The following is a 19,455-nucleotide window of genomic DNA, read 5'->3' as shown; positions in this document are numbered from 1 at the left end:
ACAGCAGCGTTTCACCCCTCAGTAGCTCTTTCCACATCTGGGTCTCAAGGCACTTTGCACATGTGGGTGAGTCGAGGAGGCCGTGGCCCGCTGTATGTTATTGCTGCGTTCTGTTTTCTTGCAAACTCCTCTGAAGGAGGGAGAGGAACTCACTTTTTGTGTCTTCTAGCCCCCCGTGCAAAGAAAACTGAGAAATCTCCCCTCCCCACCCCTTGCAGAGACGTTCAGTGCTTGGGTGGAATTTTCCTCTTTGCCAAAGAAAGTTCATTCACATACAAGCCGCCTTTAGAGGATCACAGCGTGAGCATATGGGTGTGTGAGAATAACATACAGCATGCGAGTATCACTGGTCCCTTCCATGCCACAGCTCCTGCCTCCCTGACTGCTGGCCCTGGTCAGACCCCACCGCCATGAAAGAGTCCAGCTGGGCGGGGGATGGACACTGATTCTGCACCATTGAAACCAATGGAAGTTTTACCACTGACCTGAGTGGCAGCCAGTCCAGGCCCTTGATGCCTCTGGCTACAGCACTGTAGGCTGGAATTCAGGACTCTGGGTCCCGTAACAAGGTTTGTTGCTAGATTCACTGGGTATGCCAACACCATGCCCCTGGCATGTCCAGGGTGGGGAAGTGTCAAGCACACTCCCAGGACCCAGTGTGGTGAAGCTGCCCTGCAGTGGGCTTGTGGCTGCTCTCAAGCATGTGGAGATCTCAAGAAGGCCTGTGGGTAGGCGCCCCAGAAGTGGCTTGGCCTGTATGTGCTCAGGAGCGAGCTATAACCGAACCCACTGTGTCTTCATTTAACTCATTTCCCCCCTTATGTCGCTGCTTCCTCATCAGAGCAACATGGGTGCTCACTCAGCTGAAAGGGGCTGTTTCAGTTCAAGGGGGGGCTCTACCCCGCCATCAGCCGGACCTGGCTCTACAAGCTGGGCTGCACCGTGACCTGGGCAACTGTACCCACAGACCTATCAACCCAGGAAAGTTTCTCGTTAGCCATGTTTCAGAGGTGCAACCTTTGCCCCTTCACAGCCATTTATACCCCTGGAGTCTACGATATATCAGCACATTTCTGCTTGGGCAGGCACCTCCATTAGAACAACCCCTGCAGGGTAGGAAGGAGGCTTAAGGGGTCCACCCCGTAATCCCAGATCGAAACCCAGCCCTGGAATGGATAAAACCTGCAGGGACCAGAGGGGGTCAAGTCCTTCCCTCCTCATGAATATTCAGGACCCCCTAGCAGTGGGTGAGAGCCACCCTCACGTCTCTCTGAAAGAATCCCTTCCTTGCATTTGAAGCCTGAGCTCCTGTCCACATAGTTCCCTCTCCAGGTATCCCTCTCCGAGCCCTGCACACTGAGCCCTGGGAGGGGTAAGGGGCAGGGGGGCTCCAGATTCCAAAGCTGGAAGAAATACATTTTTGTGTGAAACAATCAGCAATTGCCTTTTGAATAAAAATGATGCTGGCATTGTCAGCCACAAGCATTCAATGCCCTGCTAGAATAACAGAGGAGGGAGCTGCCCCCTTTTTCCAGATCTCTTTGGCCAGGCTGATTGCAGGAAGAATGCAGTTGGCTATCCATCAGGGAGACAGAGCAGGGGAGAGCGAGCGAGAGAGGGGGCATTTTAGGAGGAGAGCCAGAGAAATTTGATCATTAAGAAACCCTCCTGGCTGTCTGGGGGAATTTAATTAAATTGCTGGAGAGAGCTGTATACAAGCGAGCACATCTGGATCCAATATGTGCAGCTTTGATTTTTTTCTTTCTTTCTTTCTTTCTTTCTTTTTTTTTTCAGTTCACTCTTTTCCCATCTCGCTGTTGAAGGAGGGAGGAGGGGAGAAAAGGGAAATAGCAGAGCCACGGAGTATTGGTTCATCTGGGACAGAATTCCTGGCAGAGAAAGAAAGAGAGAGAGTGAGAGAAAGAGAGAAAGAGAGAGAAAGAAATAGAGGGAACAAGAAATCTGGGAGTAAAGCTTTAACAAGAGCCTGGAGTAGGGCACTTGGTAAGAATGCGGCCTATTAAGACAACTAGTTAAGTCAAGCTAATAGGGTGTGGGTGTTTGTTGGAGGAGATATTCTAAGAGATATAAGGAGAGAGCTGAAATTGGGAATGAGCTGCACCTTCTGGAAGTGAAAAGAGAGACAGAAATGAGTCAGGGCATAAAGAAACCCTATCCCTAAATAGAGAGAGACCCTGGTGAGAAAGGAAGAAAACCCTGTAGTTTCCTAACAGTAATCTCATATGAGTATGTAAGCGAGGTAGATAAGGAGCCACCTCCTCTGCTAACCTTCACGTCCTTCCTCCCCATGACAGCTCTCCCCAAATCCCTGCCGTGCTGCCGCCAACCCCACTGCCAACCCCCCCCCGCTCGTCTGGAGCATCGCCCAGCTGGATTTCTGCTAAGCCTCCCAGGCCCAACAGCGTTCCCTCGTACAGGCGAGGAGGGCAGCGCAGCAACACAGGCATGCACACACTCCTGATTTACGCTACATGAGAGGAGGAGCAAGCAGAGCCTTTCAAACCAAGTTGGGGGGTACGGGTGGGAGTGGGAAGCCACTTGCCAAAACTCAGCGCTTGCCTTTGATGTCCGGCTACCGCAAGCTCGCTGGGCTCCAACGTGCTGTGTCAGCAGAATCCAGCTGCCACAGGCAAGACATGGGAAAGAGAGCACTTCTTGTGTAGGGAGGAAGCGATCACCTCCGCTGCGTGCAGGGTGTGCTGCTGGGGAACCTCTCGCCTGCTCAGTCTCTTGTTGGATGGCGGCTGCTACTGTTCAACCTTAGACTCCAATGAAAATGCCCCGTGGGCAGCACAGCCTGGGGCCTAAGCTCCTCTCAGCACCCCAAGCCCAACACTGGAAGTTGTGGGCAGCCAGGTGGACTTTCCTGGTGTGCAAAGCAAGTCCCAAACAGATCCACAATGGCCAGAAGGGCTAGAGACAGTGAGGTGCCACATGGAGGAGGCGCTGATGCAGGCAGCAAGGCCACCCTGGAGAGTGAGAGGAGACATCCAGTCCATGGGATGAAGCGTGAGACCACCTGGCTGTGGAAGGAGGTGGGCAAGGGCCTGGTCTGAAGCCAGTATGACCAGGAAGATGGGACTTCCTCATTTAATGGTTTGCCTCTTCATTTCCTGTGCCACAACCAGAGCCCTGACCAGTGGATTTGGACAGGGTGGCCCTGACAGGAACAGCGTATAATAATTACCCCACGTGCAGGTTCACGTATTATGTCCATGGGCACATCATTCCCATCCAGGGGCCCGGAGTTCTGTATAAGCCCAGGAAGCAAACCACATCTCCTTTGTGAAGCAGCCTGACCCTCCGGCCAGTGCCCTTGAAGCAAACCCTGAAACAGCTCCTGCTTCTTCCTTTTAACACCTTGCTTTGTCCTCCCAGCACTTTGCAAGCTGGGGTTCTGCCCACTCAAGGACCCAGATTGGCCACCAAGCCTCTGTGACCGATTGACGCTGGTCATTCATTTCTATCATTTCTGTCAACTGCGGGGACTCGGCGTATTGAAAGCTGCACAGCCCATATACAGCCTGCCGGATGACCGTCACCTCTACCTTGCTGCCCCATGGGAAACGCTCCTTTCCTGCTAGGTCAGCCTGGAGGTGGCAAATTCCAGTCAAAAGCTGGTGATGTGTAGCTGTCGCACATGGCTGATCTCCGGGTTTTCTTGCCAGGAAAGCCCCTTGTTTATTTTGTGAGCACACCTGAGTACAAGCTTCCTAAGCAAAGCCAAGGAGGGGGCAGAGGTGGTGTTTAGCAAATGCAGTTTTCTGGTGGTTCCTCCCACTCCATTTCCTTCTTCTGGTGGAAATGCATAGACTCTGATTTCCTGCCAACTGCTGTGATCTGAAAAGAAACTTTACAGTGCTGCAGGGCTGGCTTTAGCTTCCAGGGTCCCGTGCAAAGGTTCAGCTCCAGCTCCATTATGCTTCAAACCCTGTTCTGATGCTCAGTTTGCACTGCCCATATGCCTGGCTTTGGTCCTGGAAAGATTCACCTGCTCCAGAATACAAACAATCCGGCTGCACCATCCGGGAGAGTGTAGAGCAGGAATACAACATGGCCCACAGAATAATGACACCAAGCTCAAGACTTGCTGATCACACCCCATCAGCAGCTCTTCTGCTTTGCGTGATGTGCTTCACATGCACAGCTGAACCCTGCTGGTCCTTCATACTGCGGCGATGAGGATTTTGCTTGGTGATCACATACTATGGCTATGAGCTTGACATGAAGGCTTAGGCAGAGACTCTGAATCCTGGAATTTGCCAGCTTTACTTGGGCCAGGAGACTTTGCTCACAGTCAGTGGGAGCTGTGTCAGAACAGAGGCTACAGAGAAGGCAAGAATATCAGCTCTAATCCAGAAGAGAATTTAAGTACCATGGACTTCAGCTGGGGTCTCTGAACCGATTCATCTCGTGCTAGCCTACCCTGCCATCTGCCTCGTTTCAGACTAACCCAGCTATCTACCTCTCTAGACTTCAAGTGAAGGACACGCCCAAGTACTGTGCCAAGCAACACACTCATAGAGTATATCTGTATTCTGTAAGAGGTGAAACTAGATAAAATCCTCGTCGTGATTCCCTCTCAGGAGTTGCGGGTTTGGTGCCTGCTGTTTTGAAAGCAGTTGCGAGTCAGGAGACACACGTGTTGTAAATGGCTTCCTATCACATAGGGTAAATAAGGAGAATTTATTGGTTTGACCTTTTGGGTAGTCTCCTGTACGAGTGTACGGGGAGAGAGCCCAGCAAATGGAACAGAAAGGTCAAAAGTGTACGTGTCTGAGAATTATCACGGCATGAAGACAACTGCAAAGTCAGGCTCCAGGGCCTGGGGGGAAAAAGCCAGCACTTGCAAGAAACCTATGAAGGAAGTACAGGAAGCTTTCAAGAAAGATGCCGAGGCTAATGGTGGAGAAACTCTACTGGGATATTATGGATATTGGTCTTCAGTTCAAGATGGAAGCAGCACTAGGAACCAGAATAGTAAAAACCTGCCACTCCCACTGGACACCGAATGCAGGCTGCTGTATTGCAGCTCACTGCTATAATATTTCCCTGCAGGTTCAATGGGAAAATATGGGCCATGCCCTCAAGTGCTGGAAATTTGGTTGTTCCATTGAAAGCAAAAGCAATAATAATTCGGTCTCAGTGAGGATCTGGTCTTACAGTCTCTTCGTATCAACTGAGATGCCTAATGTCCAGTTTATCTCTGCAGTATCTGAAAGCCAGACCTTCCAAAGGGAGCTAGATGCTAATTTCTATGGAAATCAATGAGATGTAGGCAGCCAAACACCTTTAAGGACTCAGCCCTGAATGCCTTTGAAAAGCACCCAACAAACATGGTCTGGCATGAGCTAACTGGAAATGCTCGGTAGTGCTGACACATGGCTGTAAGACACAGACAGGTGTCACGTTCTACCCCAGAACAGGATGCATCTCATGATGGGAAAGAGAATTTGTGTTTCTAAAGCACACTGGGACCCTCATCACAGCAGTGTGGGATAAGCTTATGGAAGAAAGCCCAAGGGGGCACAACATGAGATTAACACAAAAAAGTATGTCTTTAAAAAAGTGAAGCAAACAAGACAGAGCAATGGAGAGACCATCCTGAGGATTTCAAGCAGCACCTCTAGCGAACCCTGACCCTGCACTCAGGGGCAAATCCCTAGCTGCTGTGGCCTGATGTTGCTTCACTGAAATCACTGGGGTTGCATTTACAATAGGCTATCCATTCAGCAACACATTTAAGCACATACTTAAATTCAACCCTATACAGCAAAGCACATATGCTTATCCTTAAGAGCATGCGACAGCCCCATCAAACGTGGGCTTACGGGTTTTGCTGAAGAGATTGGCTGGCTGGCTAACCCAGGGCTTGGTCAAGGTCCGATTTTGATAATTTAAAACAAATGAACGTTAAAAACAAAATGAAGGTCCTGCCTGAAGGAGCTAGCAAAGTAAGGAGATAGGGGTATTAAATACATGGATCTAGCTCGAGATGTGTTGTCTGGCTGGAAGGGTAAGAAAAAAAATGTTTTAAAAAAAATCAAATGCTGCAGCTAAAAAGGAAATTGCATTAATACAGATTGTTTTATTTAAAAAAAGCAAACCCTGACCTCTACTTCAAAAAAGTTATTAGACATTCCCCTTCTGAAAGGCCGACAGGGGATATTATTGAAAGGCCAGTTAATTTCTCAATGACTTACTGTTCTTGCTCTGCTCATGGAAATGTGTTAAGAGTTGGAGGGTAATTTAAGGCACCCCGCAGAAAGGTGTGTAAATCTTTGCATGTCTAAAGAAACTTTACCAGACCGCTAGGATTGGGAAAAAGAAAACTCTTGGCCTTTTTTTCTTTCCGTTGGAACTCTGATCCCCTTTGATCATAAAAAGGTCATATTTCACCCAAAAAAATATCAGCAATCACAAGGGCTGAGGAAGTGCGAGCCCAAGGGGGCTTCACTGACGATTATTCCCTCTGTTTAATTATTTAACACCCTGAATGGAGCAAAAGTCTCCTCTGAAAAAACCCCAGAATGGCTGGGGTGCAAGAAGAGGTCCTAATAAGCCTCAGAGATGAGGCTGGTGATGATTATAGCTATCGACTGAGCAAGGCAAGAGCGGGGCAAGGCCAAAGCATTCGGCTGGCCTCCCTCCCCCATGGACTGAAAATGAATAGCCTTCCAGATCACCAGTGCCCCACAAAATAATCACAGCAAGATGTTCCACAGCTAAGAGAAGGCCTCTGGGCTTGAACAATTAAAAAGCTTGTGGGAAGGGCAGAGGCCAATCACTAGCCTTCAGGCCCTACCCTCTAGCTATCCTCAGCCCCTAACCAACGGATGCCGAGCCTTAGCTGCCAGCACTTGAACCCTTGTGGCTGCAAGTTGCCTTCATTTGCCAACCCCAAAGCCCTCTGTTGCAAGAGATGCCCGGCAGGCAGCTTATCCCACATGTCAGGTGGCTTGGTGGGCACAGAACCGCACCCACCAAAGAAGATGTACAGAGAAGGACAACTCCATTCGTCTTCCCTTGTTCATGACTTGGTATGAGACTCGCAGAACTCCACTCTAAGTCACTGTACCCACAGAGCAGAACTGAATTATATCTGTCTGACAGAGTTTATGGCCTCCCCAGTGTCCAATAATGGACAGAGATAGCAGATTCCTGGGTAAACCTAATCTTCTTTTAAAGATACGTTTCTATCCACAGCTGCCAAAATATTTGCCATGCTGTTCCCTGATCTACTTTTAAGAGGAAAACAGAGTCTGATGCCTGTCAGTTTTAATCCCGATAATTTCATGCCTGATCGCTCCAAAGGAAGAGTTTACCCAAAGCCAGGAGTGGAAGAGGTGGAGCAGAGTGCGGCAAAGCTCTGGTAACAAAACCTAAAGCAAGCAATCCAAGGGTTGCCAAATGCCAGGTTAGCCAAAAGGCAGCATCCCTTAACATGCCCAACTTGGGGCTATGAGCCAAAAGCCTGCACTTCTATCCTGGCTGCTCCATAGCAGGATGGGTCACTTCTGAAGGCCCTCAGCATTCACTCCTTCACCTACTGAAGACAACGGGAGAACAGTACCTCAGTTTGCCCATCTGTAAAATAGAGCTCATGGTACTCCTCTCTCTCCCCGCTCAGGAGATGTTACGATCAGAGCTGGTTGAAGTTCTGACTGCTTTTTTCTACTTTGAAACTATCAAAAATAAATTAAATTTCCCTGGGGAAAATTCTGATGAGGTTTCTTTTTTGGCGATTTGTCCCCTCGGTTTTTATCTAGTGTTAGATCGGGTCAACATATACTACATTTTAAACTACTGGATTTCACAAAAAAAAGAACAAAAATCCGAAAAAAATGGAAAAAAAGATTCCAGTTGTTCTTTTTTCCTTTTTAAGCCTGACTTCTTGGTGATAGTGGGCCCATCAATGCTGGTAGAGTGCTTTGTACATGTAAACGGGTGCCTCGGTAGTTAACACTCCTGAAAAGTTTGCCGATGAGAGACAGCCTGGGCTTGGTTCCTGGAACCTATTTGCGTTCTGCCTGGTTTCCACCTGGCATCATAACAGGAAAGGACGGGAGCTGGTCAGTCCTGAAGTAACTTTCTCCTCTACGGGGCTGACACCAAGCCCTTCCCTGCACAATCCACCCCAGCCCAGGTGCAAGGTCAAAACCCCTTAATCCAAATGCAGCCTGGATGCTTTCATGGGGACAGGGAAGCCAATGGCTGACTCCTCCAGCAAGCCTCTGAGCAAACATTTGGGACAGAGGAATCATTTTCTTCCAAGCCGGGATGGTCTAGTACAGAGGACCGTGTATGTTTGTGTATTAAGTTGTAAGCTCCCATGCAGGGTGGAGACCAGTTTGGTGCAAGGGCTCTGAGCATGAAAGTGCTGGACTCTCACCAGCCGTTCCCCAGAGGCTTCATGAGCCCCAGGACTGGACCAGAGGCCTCTCTTCAGTTTGGTGCAGAACGGGGACCCAGGCCAGGAGATGGGACTCTGACCTGTCATCAAAGGGAGGTCTGATTCAAGGCAGTCATCTCTCATCCAACATCCCTCTCAATCTCCATTCACTCTTTAGTACCACACAGACATTTATGTGACAGCAAGACCCTTACTCCTCCAGACTTCATCCGCTCTTGCTCATTACCCAGCTGTAGACACAACCTGCCCTTTGTGACAGGCGCACAGCAGAGGGGATGATCAGATCACAGCAAATGTTGAATGAGCTAAACGTTTGGGGAAAGTCAAACAGAACAGGTTATGGGGACCAAGCTCACCTTTTTCTCCAGACAAATGAACCCTCCGAATTAACCCAAGGGCTCAGTGATGGGGCACCGTGACTGGAAATGTACCCTGCTTCTGCCTGTCATTCAACTGTTCTTTAGATTAAAACTCCAGGACTGACAGCCCATTCGCAAATTCACGCCAAATAATATTTTGGAAAATATGGGAAAAGAGAATAAAGGGTTTGGAGTGGCTTGTTTAAGAACCCAAATTGCCTTGCAGGGACCCAAATGCTGATTTTGGTGACACCCACCTAAATCTGGCACAGTCACATACACTTAAGTGGAGTTCCTCTGGGTTCATGTGCCAGGGTTAGGGAGACGAGAGTCTGCGAGATTCAATTTGGAAACCTGGCGCTTGCGCTCTATTTGCACAACAGTCATGTTTGCAAGAAAACAAAAGGAAAGGGGAAAAAAAACCCACTAAAAAAACCCCAAGAAACAAAATGAAACAAAGAAAAAAACCCTCTTTATACATTCAAAAACAATCCTGCAAGTGGGCTAGAGAGACATGCTAGGCCGTGCTTAAGTTGAGAAGTGGATTTCTCCGAGCTGGGAGTTTGAACGGGATGCAACCAGCCTGGAAGATTTGAGTCACATCGCTGTGTACACACAACCAGAGGCATGTGCAGACACACGCAGCGCCACGGAGGGAGCCTCTCACTAGGTATTACAGTTAAGTCGGAAGGAGGAAATAACAGTTCATCTCTTCAGTTCTTATTGCCCCGGGTTCAGCTCCTCACCGGACACCAGCAAGCCCAATCCTCAGTTTTCAAAGCTCCTTTTATTTTGTTATGTTTAAAGAGGAAAAACTCTTCCCCCCGCCACCTCACCCCCCTGGGGCTGCTTTGCATTAGGGAGGCTCCTGGGTGATCCCCGAGGAGTTTGCAAACTGTGGTACTGGGGCATAATGATCTCATTAAGGCAGGAGAGCTGGGCTTTCCCCCCGAAAAGTGACTGGGTGCCAGGCTGCAGGAGGGCAGCGCGGGGCGGAAGGGGGAGCGGGCGGCTGCCTCGGTGAGGACCCCTCGGGTCCCCTCTGTCTCCAGATGGGCGAGGAGCCCTCTTCCCCTCCCAAATCTCCCAGCGCAGCCCCTGACACTTGTTGACAGAAGCACTTCACTTCCTCGGGCAGGGCAGGGCAGGGCAGGGCAGGGGGCCTAGGCGCTCTCCCTCTCCCTCTCCCTCTCCCTCTCCCTCCCGCGGCGGTTTTCTGGCGACTCCCCCCGCACTGGGAAGAGGGGAAGGAGGGAGCTGGCTGCGGCAGGTCGGAGGGAGGAAAGCTCGGTGTCCCCCCGACGTCAGCGCGAGGCGGGCCCGAGCCGGGCAGGGCGCTCGCTGCGGGCCGGGCTGGGGGGGCAGCGTGGCGGCAGCCGGGGCAGCCGGCGGAGCCATGGACGGGGCGGCAGCCTTCGGCATGGACAAGCCCTTCGGGCCGGGCCCCGCGCGGGTGCTGGAGCTGCCGGACACCCCGCAGGGCAGGAAGAACTTCAGCGTCAGCCGCCTCCTGGACCTGGAGGAGGTGGCGGCCGGCATGAACGGGGCCAAGGAGCCCGGCGCCGAGCCGCGGGACGGCGCCAAGGGCGCGCAGGACCCGTCCGGGGGCAGCAGCGGCAGCGAGGCGGCGCCTCAGGACAGTGAGTAGCGCGGCCCGGCCCCTCCGCCGCCGGCCCGGGGCAGAGCCGGGGCTTGCTCTGAGGGGGCTGCGAGTCCCAGGCAGGGAGAGGCAGCTCGCATCCCGGGGGGGAGGGGGGCAAAGGGGTGCTGGCACTGGCGGCCCCCGGGCCCAAGCCGCCCTCGAAGCGCCAGTGGCAGTTCTGAATGGCAGAAACCCCCGCGTGGGCAGAGGGGTCTCCAGCGCCAGGGGAGGGGGAGCCGGGGAGGTTCAGGGATTTGGTGGCAAATTCGCAATACTAGCAGGAATAGCAGCAAGGCTTATCTTCCTCTGAGGAAAAAAAAATTTGCTCAGCGCCCAGCGGCCCCGTTTTCCTCTCCGCCAACGGTGAGCGGAGACCCCGGCATCCCGATTCCTTCTGCGCTCGTTAAGAAAATGAAAAAAAGCCCCTTGAAGAAGCGGAGCAGAGCACTTGTAAACACCCCCGGGGAGCGTGCTCCAAAGCGGTGCTGCGCGGTCACTGTGGCAGAGCGGTCGGTCGGCTCTGGGCTTTAGGCGGGGAGAGGTGCCTTGTCCAGTGACTAACGCCCGTCTGAATGCAGCAAGAAGCCGCTAAGCCCGCTCCCTATCATTAGTGTCTGCGTGCACAGGCTCTAGTTCACAGCATCATTCTTGCCAGGAAATTAGGGGAACTCTTTCAGCTGTAAAAGGACAAAAACTTTTCCCAGTCGACGCCAAAGACACCCCATGGTCGCCCTCTCACTCCGCCGGTCTAGAAAGATTCTTGGGGTTTTGCAAGGTATCGGTTTTCCCCTCATAGAAAGGAAATAGTAGCTAAGCCTGTAAAGCTTTTTCTTCCTGATTCATAGCAGATATCTTAGACTCTGGAAAGCAAATCGGCTACTTTTCTGTACTGATCTTTCCGAAATCAGACAGATTGCTGACCAGCGTTGCCATTTCTCTTCCCGCTACATTATGCGTGTACGTTTTATTCGTTCATGTCAATGAATCAGATGGGAAAATCTCTCGGCCTCCTGCACAACTCCTCTACAATAGTGACACAAAAACAATGCCGCCACCTTAATTCACAAGCCACGGCACGCTTTAGTTACAGATTTTGATGCTAATTTGGTAGTGTTGCTTGAGTGATCAAGGTGATCCATGCCTTAGATGTAGAAGGAAGGGATGTCGCAGGAAAGGAAATATAACGGATAAATGGACCAAAAGAAAGGAAAGTGACTAGTAAAAAGCAAGCCACAGATCTTTGCTTTGAAACACATAAAGCAAAACTTTTCCATAGCACATTTCTCCTCATAGGCAGAGCTTAAAATTCTGCGAGTGCTCCTTATAGCAAACCTTTATCTGCTTTTTAGCAAAATGGCGACAGTCGCAATGTTTGTAAAGTGATGCGGCGCACAGAGTGCCATTCTGGTTACAACGAACCTTTGTCAAAAAAAAATACTCTCAGATCATCTCTCACAAGCTTACATTGCAGGAAAAAAAATCATAATTAGATCACAGTTCTGTTCCTCCCCTTCCCAAATGACTTGTCAATGCCGTTCTACCGTGCTTCACCATAAAATAATTTGTTACACAAGAAAAACAGATGCAGGAAAAATGAATATGATTTAAAAAAGGGAAGACTGGTAAGCTATAAGCAGCTCCCACATACCCTACCACAGGTAAAATAGTAGTCTTTTACACTGATACTGTCCAAACTCAGGAACAGGCAAGAGACGGAAGCATAAAATTTGAGCTAGATCCTGAAAATTGCTACGTGACTAACCCTTCCTTATGTAAATATCCCCAGTGCACTCCAATAGGACAGGTCTTTGAATAACGGTTTGTAGGAGGGAGTCCTTTACTATTATAATTTTAAATGTTAATTGCTTGACAAGAAGGTAAAATGCTCTCCACGGATTACAAAACAAAAAGGAAAAAGCCATAGAGAGGGGAGTCTATAAACAAACTTTGCAACAGATCTAAAGGCAAGTTCTGCGAGACGGATGGTTTCGCTCACTGTATGAGGGTGTCACAGGGCGCTGAGGCATGTACTCCAGGATTCAGCGTATCCCCGGGGTGCACGTATGTACTGTAACAGACACACATCTCTAAATATGTATTTGACTGGCAGTTCAGGGAAATGTCAGCTTTGCAAGAATTAATTGCTGTTTAGGCTCTCCACGCAGACAGAGTATTTTAGATAAGACTTTGTTTTTGTCCGATGGGACTGACGGCAACGTTTTCGAAAGCACCCACTGGCTTTTCATTCAGCCGGGGAGTTTACAATTGAGGGCCGATGCTCCAAAGTCTCTAACTCTCTTTTACCTGGAAAGATCAAGCTGCCTTGCTGCATATGTCGTGACTGGGAAGCACAGGCAGTTTTATCAGTCATGTTTCTGGCCTTGTAATTGCGTTATCTAAAGCATGCTAATTAAACCTTTCCACCCTGGCGCGCTGATCTCAGCAGAAGGAGAAAGTCGGATCCAAGCACTGTACTGGTTTTTATGTTTTCAAAAAAACTGTTATTACTTCCTCTTACTTTTTTTGATCGGGTTTTTTGATTTATAAACATGTTCACAGCGACTATATTGCTGTCAGCACATTTCTCTGGAGGGTCCTATAGTCAGTAATGCATCGGCAACCATCAGGTCTCACGGCTGATGTAACAGATTGCTGGAAAAAACAGAGGGCCCTTAAAATTTTTAAAGTCACTGCACATAGGGAGGAGCATTACTGGAAAGTGTTGGCCTCAAAGGAGAACTGCTACATAAGAGTAAATGTAGTTAGAGCTGCCACGAGTTTGAGCTATCCCATGCACCAGATGGGGAGACCTAGTACCTCTACTTTAACTCTAGCCTGTAGTCGTCTCCATCAGCGTCACACTGGTTTAAATCAATAGCCTCTCTACAGAGCAATGTACCTGGAAAGTAAGATACGGTCTATGTGATACTAGCCCACCCCCAAACATGTCTGTTAATTGGGACTCATTAAAGAGCACACTGCTCATTTGATCTCTGTCCCCAGAAGTTCCTCCTCATCTATTCCTCGTCCAATGCAGGAATGCAGCTTTCCAAAAAACCAGGGCCTGATCCTGCAGCCTGTTCCCTGCCCAGTCACAAGTCAATTCTTCCACCATTGTACACTTTCATTTGGGGAAGAGAAGCAGGACCAAGACTTTTGTGGGCAGGAACACTTGTATACATGTTACAGACATTATTAATGCCTCTCATTGCCAGCGTCCTCCTCAGCTGGTTTCTGCCTGGCACATCACTCATTTTGGGTCTGCCCCCCACATTAGAGACCTTGGGAAGCCAAGAGCAATAGCCTCAGAAGCGGACCAATTCTTGGCACCACTTTACAGGTCCTCAGGTCCAGAGACTTTCAAAGTGCGTCCCCACTCCTCGGACACCCAGATACATTTGCTAGAACCACTGCAACACTACTGTAGAGCTTGCCATAAGCCAGGTGGACCCACATAGTCCTGCATCCCAGATCAGGAAAAACAAAGAGCAGCAGCTGGGAACAGTGGGAAAGGAGAGATGACAAGGTGCAAACTGAAGCTTTCTAGAATTGCACCAAGCCATCTTTTCACAGCTGCCATAAATCCAGATAACTCCACTGAGGTCAGCCGAGTAATGTTAATTTACACCATAGCAGAATTTGGCCCAGATGCACCATTTATGGCCAAGGGGCTATTTCCTGGGGTCCTTACTTGGTTTTTACTCTGTCCTTACATTGGTAAACTGAAGTCAATAGGAACTGGAGTCTGCTTGACTAAGTAAAGAGTAAGGAGCCAGGAACCTGGCCCTTTGCAACATTATTTCATGCTATGTATTACAAATACATTAATTAGCAATTTGTTTCTAGTATTTCTTATTAAAATATTATTTGCAGACACACAAAGGTTGTGTCGTGGCCAGTGCTATGTTTCCCCAAAGTCCCAACTAGCTGAGTTAGAGGTCCAAAGCTATAACATGCATATACAGAAATGAAACAGCTTGGACCAGATACTTAGCTGGTGAAACTCGGTCTTAGTGGAGGTAGACTGATTTATACCAGCTAAGGACCCTTCACTATTAATCCACAGTGAATTACAGAAAAACAGTCACATGAATGCTGCTATTTTCCTGTGCTTGGGTAAGGAGGGGGCTGACAGATGAAAGGAACCACCACAGGAAAGAAAAGAGTTAAGTTTCCAGCTATGAAGAATTATTTTATCCCTTCCAAGATACTTTTTCTGCATGCTCCAAACAGAAAAGAAAAAAAAAAAAGCCCCAAATCCAAATTTTACTTCTTAAACGAGCATAAGACAAATTCAAATAGATAGACAGATAAATAAATAAATAAATAAAATTAATTTCCCCCTTGAACACAGAACATGTAATTCTTCTCTTGATGTGATTAAAAGAAACGGACAGGGAGGGATTGATTTCAGCAGCTATAAATCAGACTCAGGCTCTTGTAGATTGAGCACACCACAGAAGGTTTTGTTCGGATCCTGTCAGAGGCTGCTGATTAGTTCCCAGCCCAACTCCAGCCCTGTCATCCCACGCGCCTGGTGTACGATCTGTGTGAGCGGTGTGGGGGGAGATAATGGGAAATTGCAAAGGGAAATATAGAAATAAACCAGGATTTTTCAAGGGGCTCAGCAGGGATCAGGGCAACACAGGCTATCCCTGCTCAAAAGAAAACCCCGTTGCTCCTGGGCAGAAGGGCATCTGTGATCAATTAGTGCCATGGGGGAGCAAGCTGGATTTTCAGGATTAATTTGGCCCATTTCTGTTACTTGCTTGGAAGTTCTGCTGATAGTGAGGCTGTGTAACATTACATTTCCTGCATGCTCGTGTCAGAGGGCTAAAGAGGGAGAGCAAGAGACAGACAGAACAGCTGGTTTATCAACCGGCCTGTGCCCAACAAAAAACAAAAGTAATTTTTCCAGCGTTAAGACAAATGCTTGCAGTTTCTTGCGACCACAACCTCCCCGTTCAGTCTGCCAGGACTCTGACCCGCTCAAGTTTAAGTAAAATTTAGGCTAGGGAAAACTCTCTTCACCACCCATGACTGGGTAAGCCTACTGGGCACGACAGGATGTTTGTTTAGTCCTGATCAGTGACTGTACGTGATCAGGAGACGCGTCAGCAGAAGGGCATAAAGCATTAGTTGTTCAATTTCACTTTATGAGTCCCTAACCCTCCCCGTCCCTTTTCAGCGGGGAGCTGCGAATGACACAGCAAAGCTGCAGAGACTTAGATTTGCAAAGGAGAAGTCTTGAAAAACCAGGGCGAGGTGCAACTCACTGCCAACTACGAGGGTCTACTCGGCTCCAGGCAGGAAGGGTTTGCCAACAACATAGAACAAGGCAGTGAAAATGCAATGGGAAGGAAGGGAGGCAAGAGGGAGAGGCAGGCTTGTTTGAAAATGTCAGGCACGCTCTTAGTCTGGGAGCGCCTCGGCGGGTTAATGCAAGCCTGGTGGAGATGTGCATCTGGCTCTCTTCTGGGCTAGGAGCAAAAGAGCCTCCCTGCAGCACTTATTAAACAGAGGGCTGGTTTCTGTTGTTGCTTTTAATGGGTCACAGCTCACAATTGGGATCTGGTGTTGAGCAAGGCCATGTTCCCTGCTCTCCTACCTCATGTAACCATGGACAAGGAGGACAATGGCTCAGCCATGATTCAAACCCAGGGCAACCCTGACATCCAGCCCTTTCCTGTCAGCACTAAGCCATGCAGCCTTCTGTCCTCACCACGGGCTAACTCCTAACACCACAAGCCGCGTGGTAGGGTTTTGCCAGCAGCCTGCATCTGGTAGCAGCGGCTGGTTCTGCAGGGTTCGGTTGCAGTCTGCTTGCCAGAAATGGGATGGGCCTCTTGTTGGGAAGTGTCTCCAACCATTGCTGGTTGGCCCAAAAGGGATATTTCTGAGAAGGGGGAATAGGGATGTTCTAAGGGGAGCGTCCCCTAAGGTCCTGGGGGAAAGCAGGAGACAGCGGACTCCTGCCAGGACTCTTTGGCACATGGCACTGCCTTCCAAAGAAAAAGCAGATACAGGTGCATGGGACCATGTCAACCCAGTTGCCCATCTACCCTAGCATCCTGCCTCCACCGGTGGTCATTACTAGGTACTTAGGGGTTGCAAGAGACCCTGAAGAAAGAAATTACATTTCTTCCTAATCCCAGGAGCCATCAACTACTTATTGGCTCCTGCCCCTTAGGTCCCTAGGACTCTTCCAGTATCCAGATACACGCAAGCCCTTTTTTTTCAGATTTCCAAGCTCTCACTATCTCATGACAATGTGTTCCATGGGCTAATTGCCTAAAAATGTATTTGTATTTCTTCACATTGGGTTTCCATGTGCTGCTAGCCACTGTTCCGGCCTGTTTCCTGGCTCTTGTAGGATGACGCAGATGAACAGGAGCTCCTGGTTTAGTTTCTCAAGCAGCATTCATGGCTCTGAGCACCGCCTGCACATCCTCTCTAAGCAGCCTCACCCCCTGGCTGTCCTTTCTAGGCCTCCAAACATTTTCTTCATCCTTGTCTGAGCTCCCTTGATTTCTTCTTGAGCTCAGGTGACCAGAACTGAACACACCTCCCAGATGGAGCTTCCTTATTGATTTACACAAAGGTGTCACAGTGCTGTCAGCATTCATTCCCATCCTGTTCCTGACGGGACTTCACGCTTTGTTTGCTTTTTGCGCAGTGAGCAGAGGCATCCGCAACATAGCTTATAGGTCTGTCTTTCGAATGGCTCCAAGCCCCAGTCCTTCCTCCCCTCCTACGGCATTGCATTATCAGCATAAGCAGCAGATATCCAGGCTATAACAAAACAGGTGACCAAAAAACCCCCATTGAGCTCAGCAGAGGTTGGATATCAGTGGGACTGTTCACTGGAGTAAGAGACACAGGATCACAGGGCCCAGTTCTGCACTCCTTGTACACATAAAGCTTCCATTGGATTTAATAACCCGCAATTTTATCATAGGCAAAACTATTGTTTTAAATGGCTGACCTTTCACCATTGAGGTTAAAAAGATTCTTGCCACTGATTTCCATAAGAGTAAGATCGAGGTCTTTAACTTCTTAAATGATCTCAGTATGTAAATTCCTGTCACACATTTCATACTTACTTCCCTGTTACTTCCATTCACATGCTTGTCTTACCTTAAGACTTGCTGACTTAAGTTAAACTAACCCACTTGTTTGAAGTGAAGGATGTGCTTAAGCACCTTGGTCATTCAGGGCTATGAAGTTGCAGCTAGCCCCAGCTGGGGGCTAGTGATCAGTGGACCACGTGCAGGAGGATGGATACAGATAGCCAGCTCACTCACCAAGCCCATCCACGAGCATGCATCTCAGTTTTAGGAAATGAGCCTGTGTCAGGAGCTACAAAGCAGGTATTTCTCTCTTTCCAGCCCTTGGGAAGGACAGCCACATGGGTCTGATCAGTCAGAGGGACTGATTCTGATCTCAGTAACACAAGTGTGAATCTGGAGTGACATTGTTGACTGCAGTGGGCTGACCTTAATCCCCTGACCTGGTATTACTGTCATGTAGGAAGGTTTCAAGAGAATTTCTATGCCGATTGCTTTATTAACACCAATCAAACTAAGGGACTGATCCTACAAAGCCTACAAGGTCCGTTACTGCACGATGAGTCCTACCAAAGTCTAGGAGGCTCCATGAAGGAGTCAGCATTGTAACCTCATAGTACCTGGGAACAGGATCAGGCCTTTGTATTTTCTAGTGATCCAACCACAGGCCAAGCGATCAATTTTGCTGGTATCTATTCCCGCTTCTCCTGCTGATTCACTGTGGGGCTTTCATCTCCTCACTCCTCAGTCTCCTCATTTATAAAATGGGGATACTTCTATTCATTTACCTTGATATGGGGAGGAGGATATGTGAGAACCATCACCTGAGAACCTCCAATGAATGGCACCATGGAAGTGCACATTTTTCTCATTAAAAAACTAGGCAACTGTGGCATTGATGCCTACACAGTCAGATGGATTGCAGATTGGCTCAAGGGTCATACTCAGAGGGTGGTGGTGGATGGGTCATATTCAACCTGGGGGGAAGTGGGCAGCGGAGTCCCCCAGGGCTCGGTCCTGGGGCCTGCGCTGTTCAATTTCTTCATCAGCAATTTGGACGACGGGGTGAAATGCAACCTGTTCAAATTTGCTGATGATACCAAAATTTGGGGTGAGGTGAGCACGGTAGTAGGGAGGGAAAGACTGCAACAAGACCTGGATAGGTTACAGAAGTGGGATGACATAAACAAGATGCGCTTCAATACCGACAAGTGGAGGGTGCTGCACTTAGGCAGTAGAAACCAGCAGCACACTTATAGACTGGGAAACTCCCTTCTTGAGAACACGGAGGCAGAAAGGGATCTTGTAGTCATTACTGACTCCAAGATGAACATGGGCCGACAATGCGAGGTCACGGTTGGCAGGGCTAACTGCACCTTGTAGTGCATCCGCAGGTGCATCTCAAGTAGAGCCAGGGAGGTGATCCTCCCCCTCTATGCAACGCTGGTCAGGCCGCAGCTGGAGTACTGCGTCCAGTTCTGTGCGCCCCAGTTCAGGAGGGATGTGGACAACATTGAAAGGGTCCAGAGGAGGGCCACACACATGATCCGGGGACTACAGGGCAGACCCTACATTGAAAGACTGCAGGACCTAAACCTGTTCAGCCTTCACAAGAGAAGGCTGAGGGGGGACCTGGTGACTGTCTATAAACTCACTAGGGGGGACCTGAAGGGCTTAGGGCAGACACTGTTTCCCCTCGCGCCCCCTGGCATGACAAGGAACAATGGACACAAGTTATTAGAGAGTAGGTTTAGATTAGACATCCACAAGAACTACTTCACAGTCAGGGCGGCTAGGAGCTGGACCCAACTTCCTAGGGAAGTGGTGCTGGCTCCTACCCTGGGGATCTGTAAGAAGAGGCTTGATGACTACCTGGCTGGACTCATTTGAGTCCAGTCTTTTTCTCCCGCCCAGGCGGGAGGTCAGGCTTGAAGATCTACAAGGTCCCTTCGA

At 49.2% G+C, this 19,455-nt stretch overlaps 1 protein-coding gene across 1 annotated transcript in view; it reads left to right on the top strand.

Annotated features, from left to right (window-relative positions):
* Positions 1-9,940: 9,940 nt before the first annotated feature.
* PRRX2 (paired related homeobox 2) overlaps positions 9,941-19,455 on the top strand; it is a 59,216-nt gene continuing 49,701 nt past the window's right edge. Inside the window, exon 1 of the mRNA XM_090021720.1 lies at positions 9,941-10,433. Within this exon, the coding sequence (XP_089877846.1) occupies positions 10,190-10,433 (244 nt within the window). The 5' untranslated portion in view covers positions 9,941-10,189. The remainder of the gene's footprint in view (positions 10,434-19,455) is intronic.

Source organism: Crocodylus siamensis, chromosome 11 (assembly GCF_052110815.1).
Source record: "Crocodylus siamensis isolate JL-2025a chromosome 11, ASM5211081v1, whole genome shotgun sequence".
Classification (NCBI taxonomy): domain Eukaryota; kingdom Metazoa; phylum Chordata; order Crocodylia; family Crocodylidae; genus Crocodylus; species Crocodylus siamensis.
The sequence above is the reverse complement of the archived record's forward strand: the minus strand, read 5'-3'. Positions and strand labels throughout refer to the sequence as shown.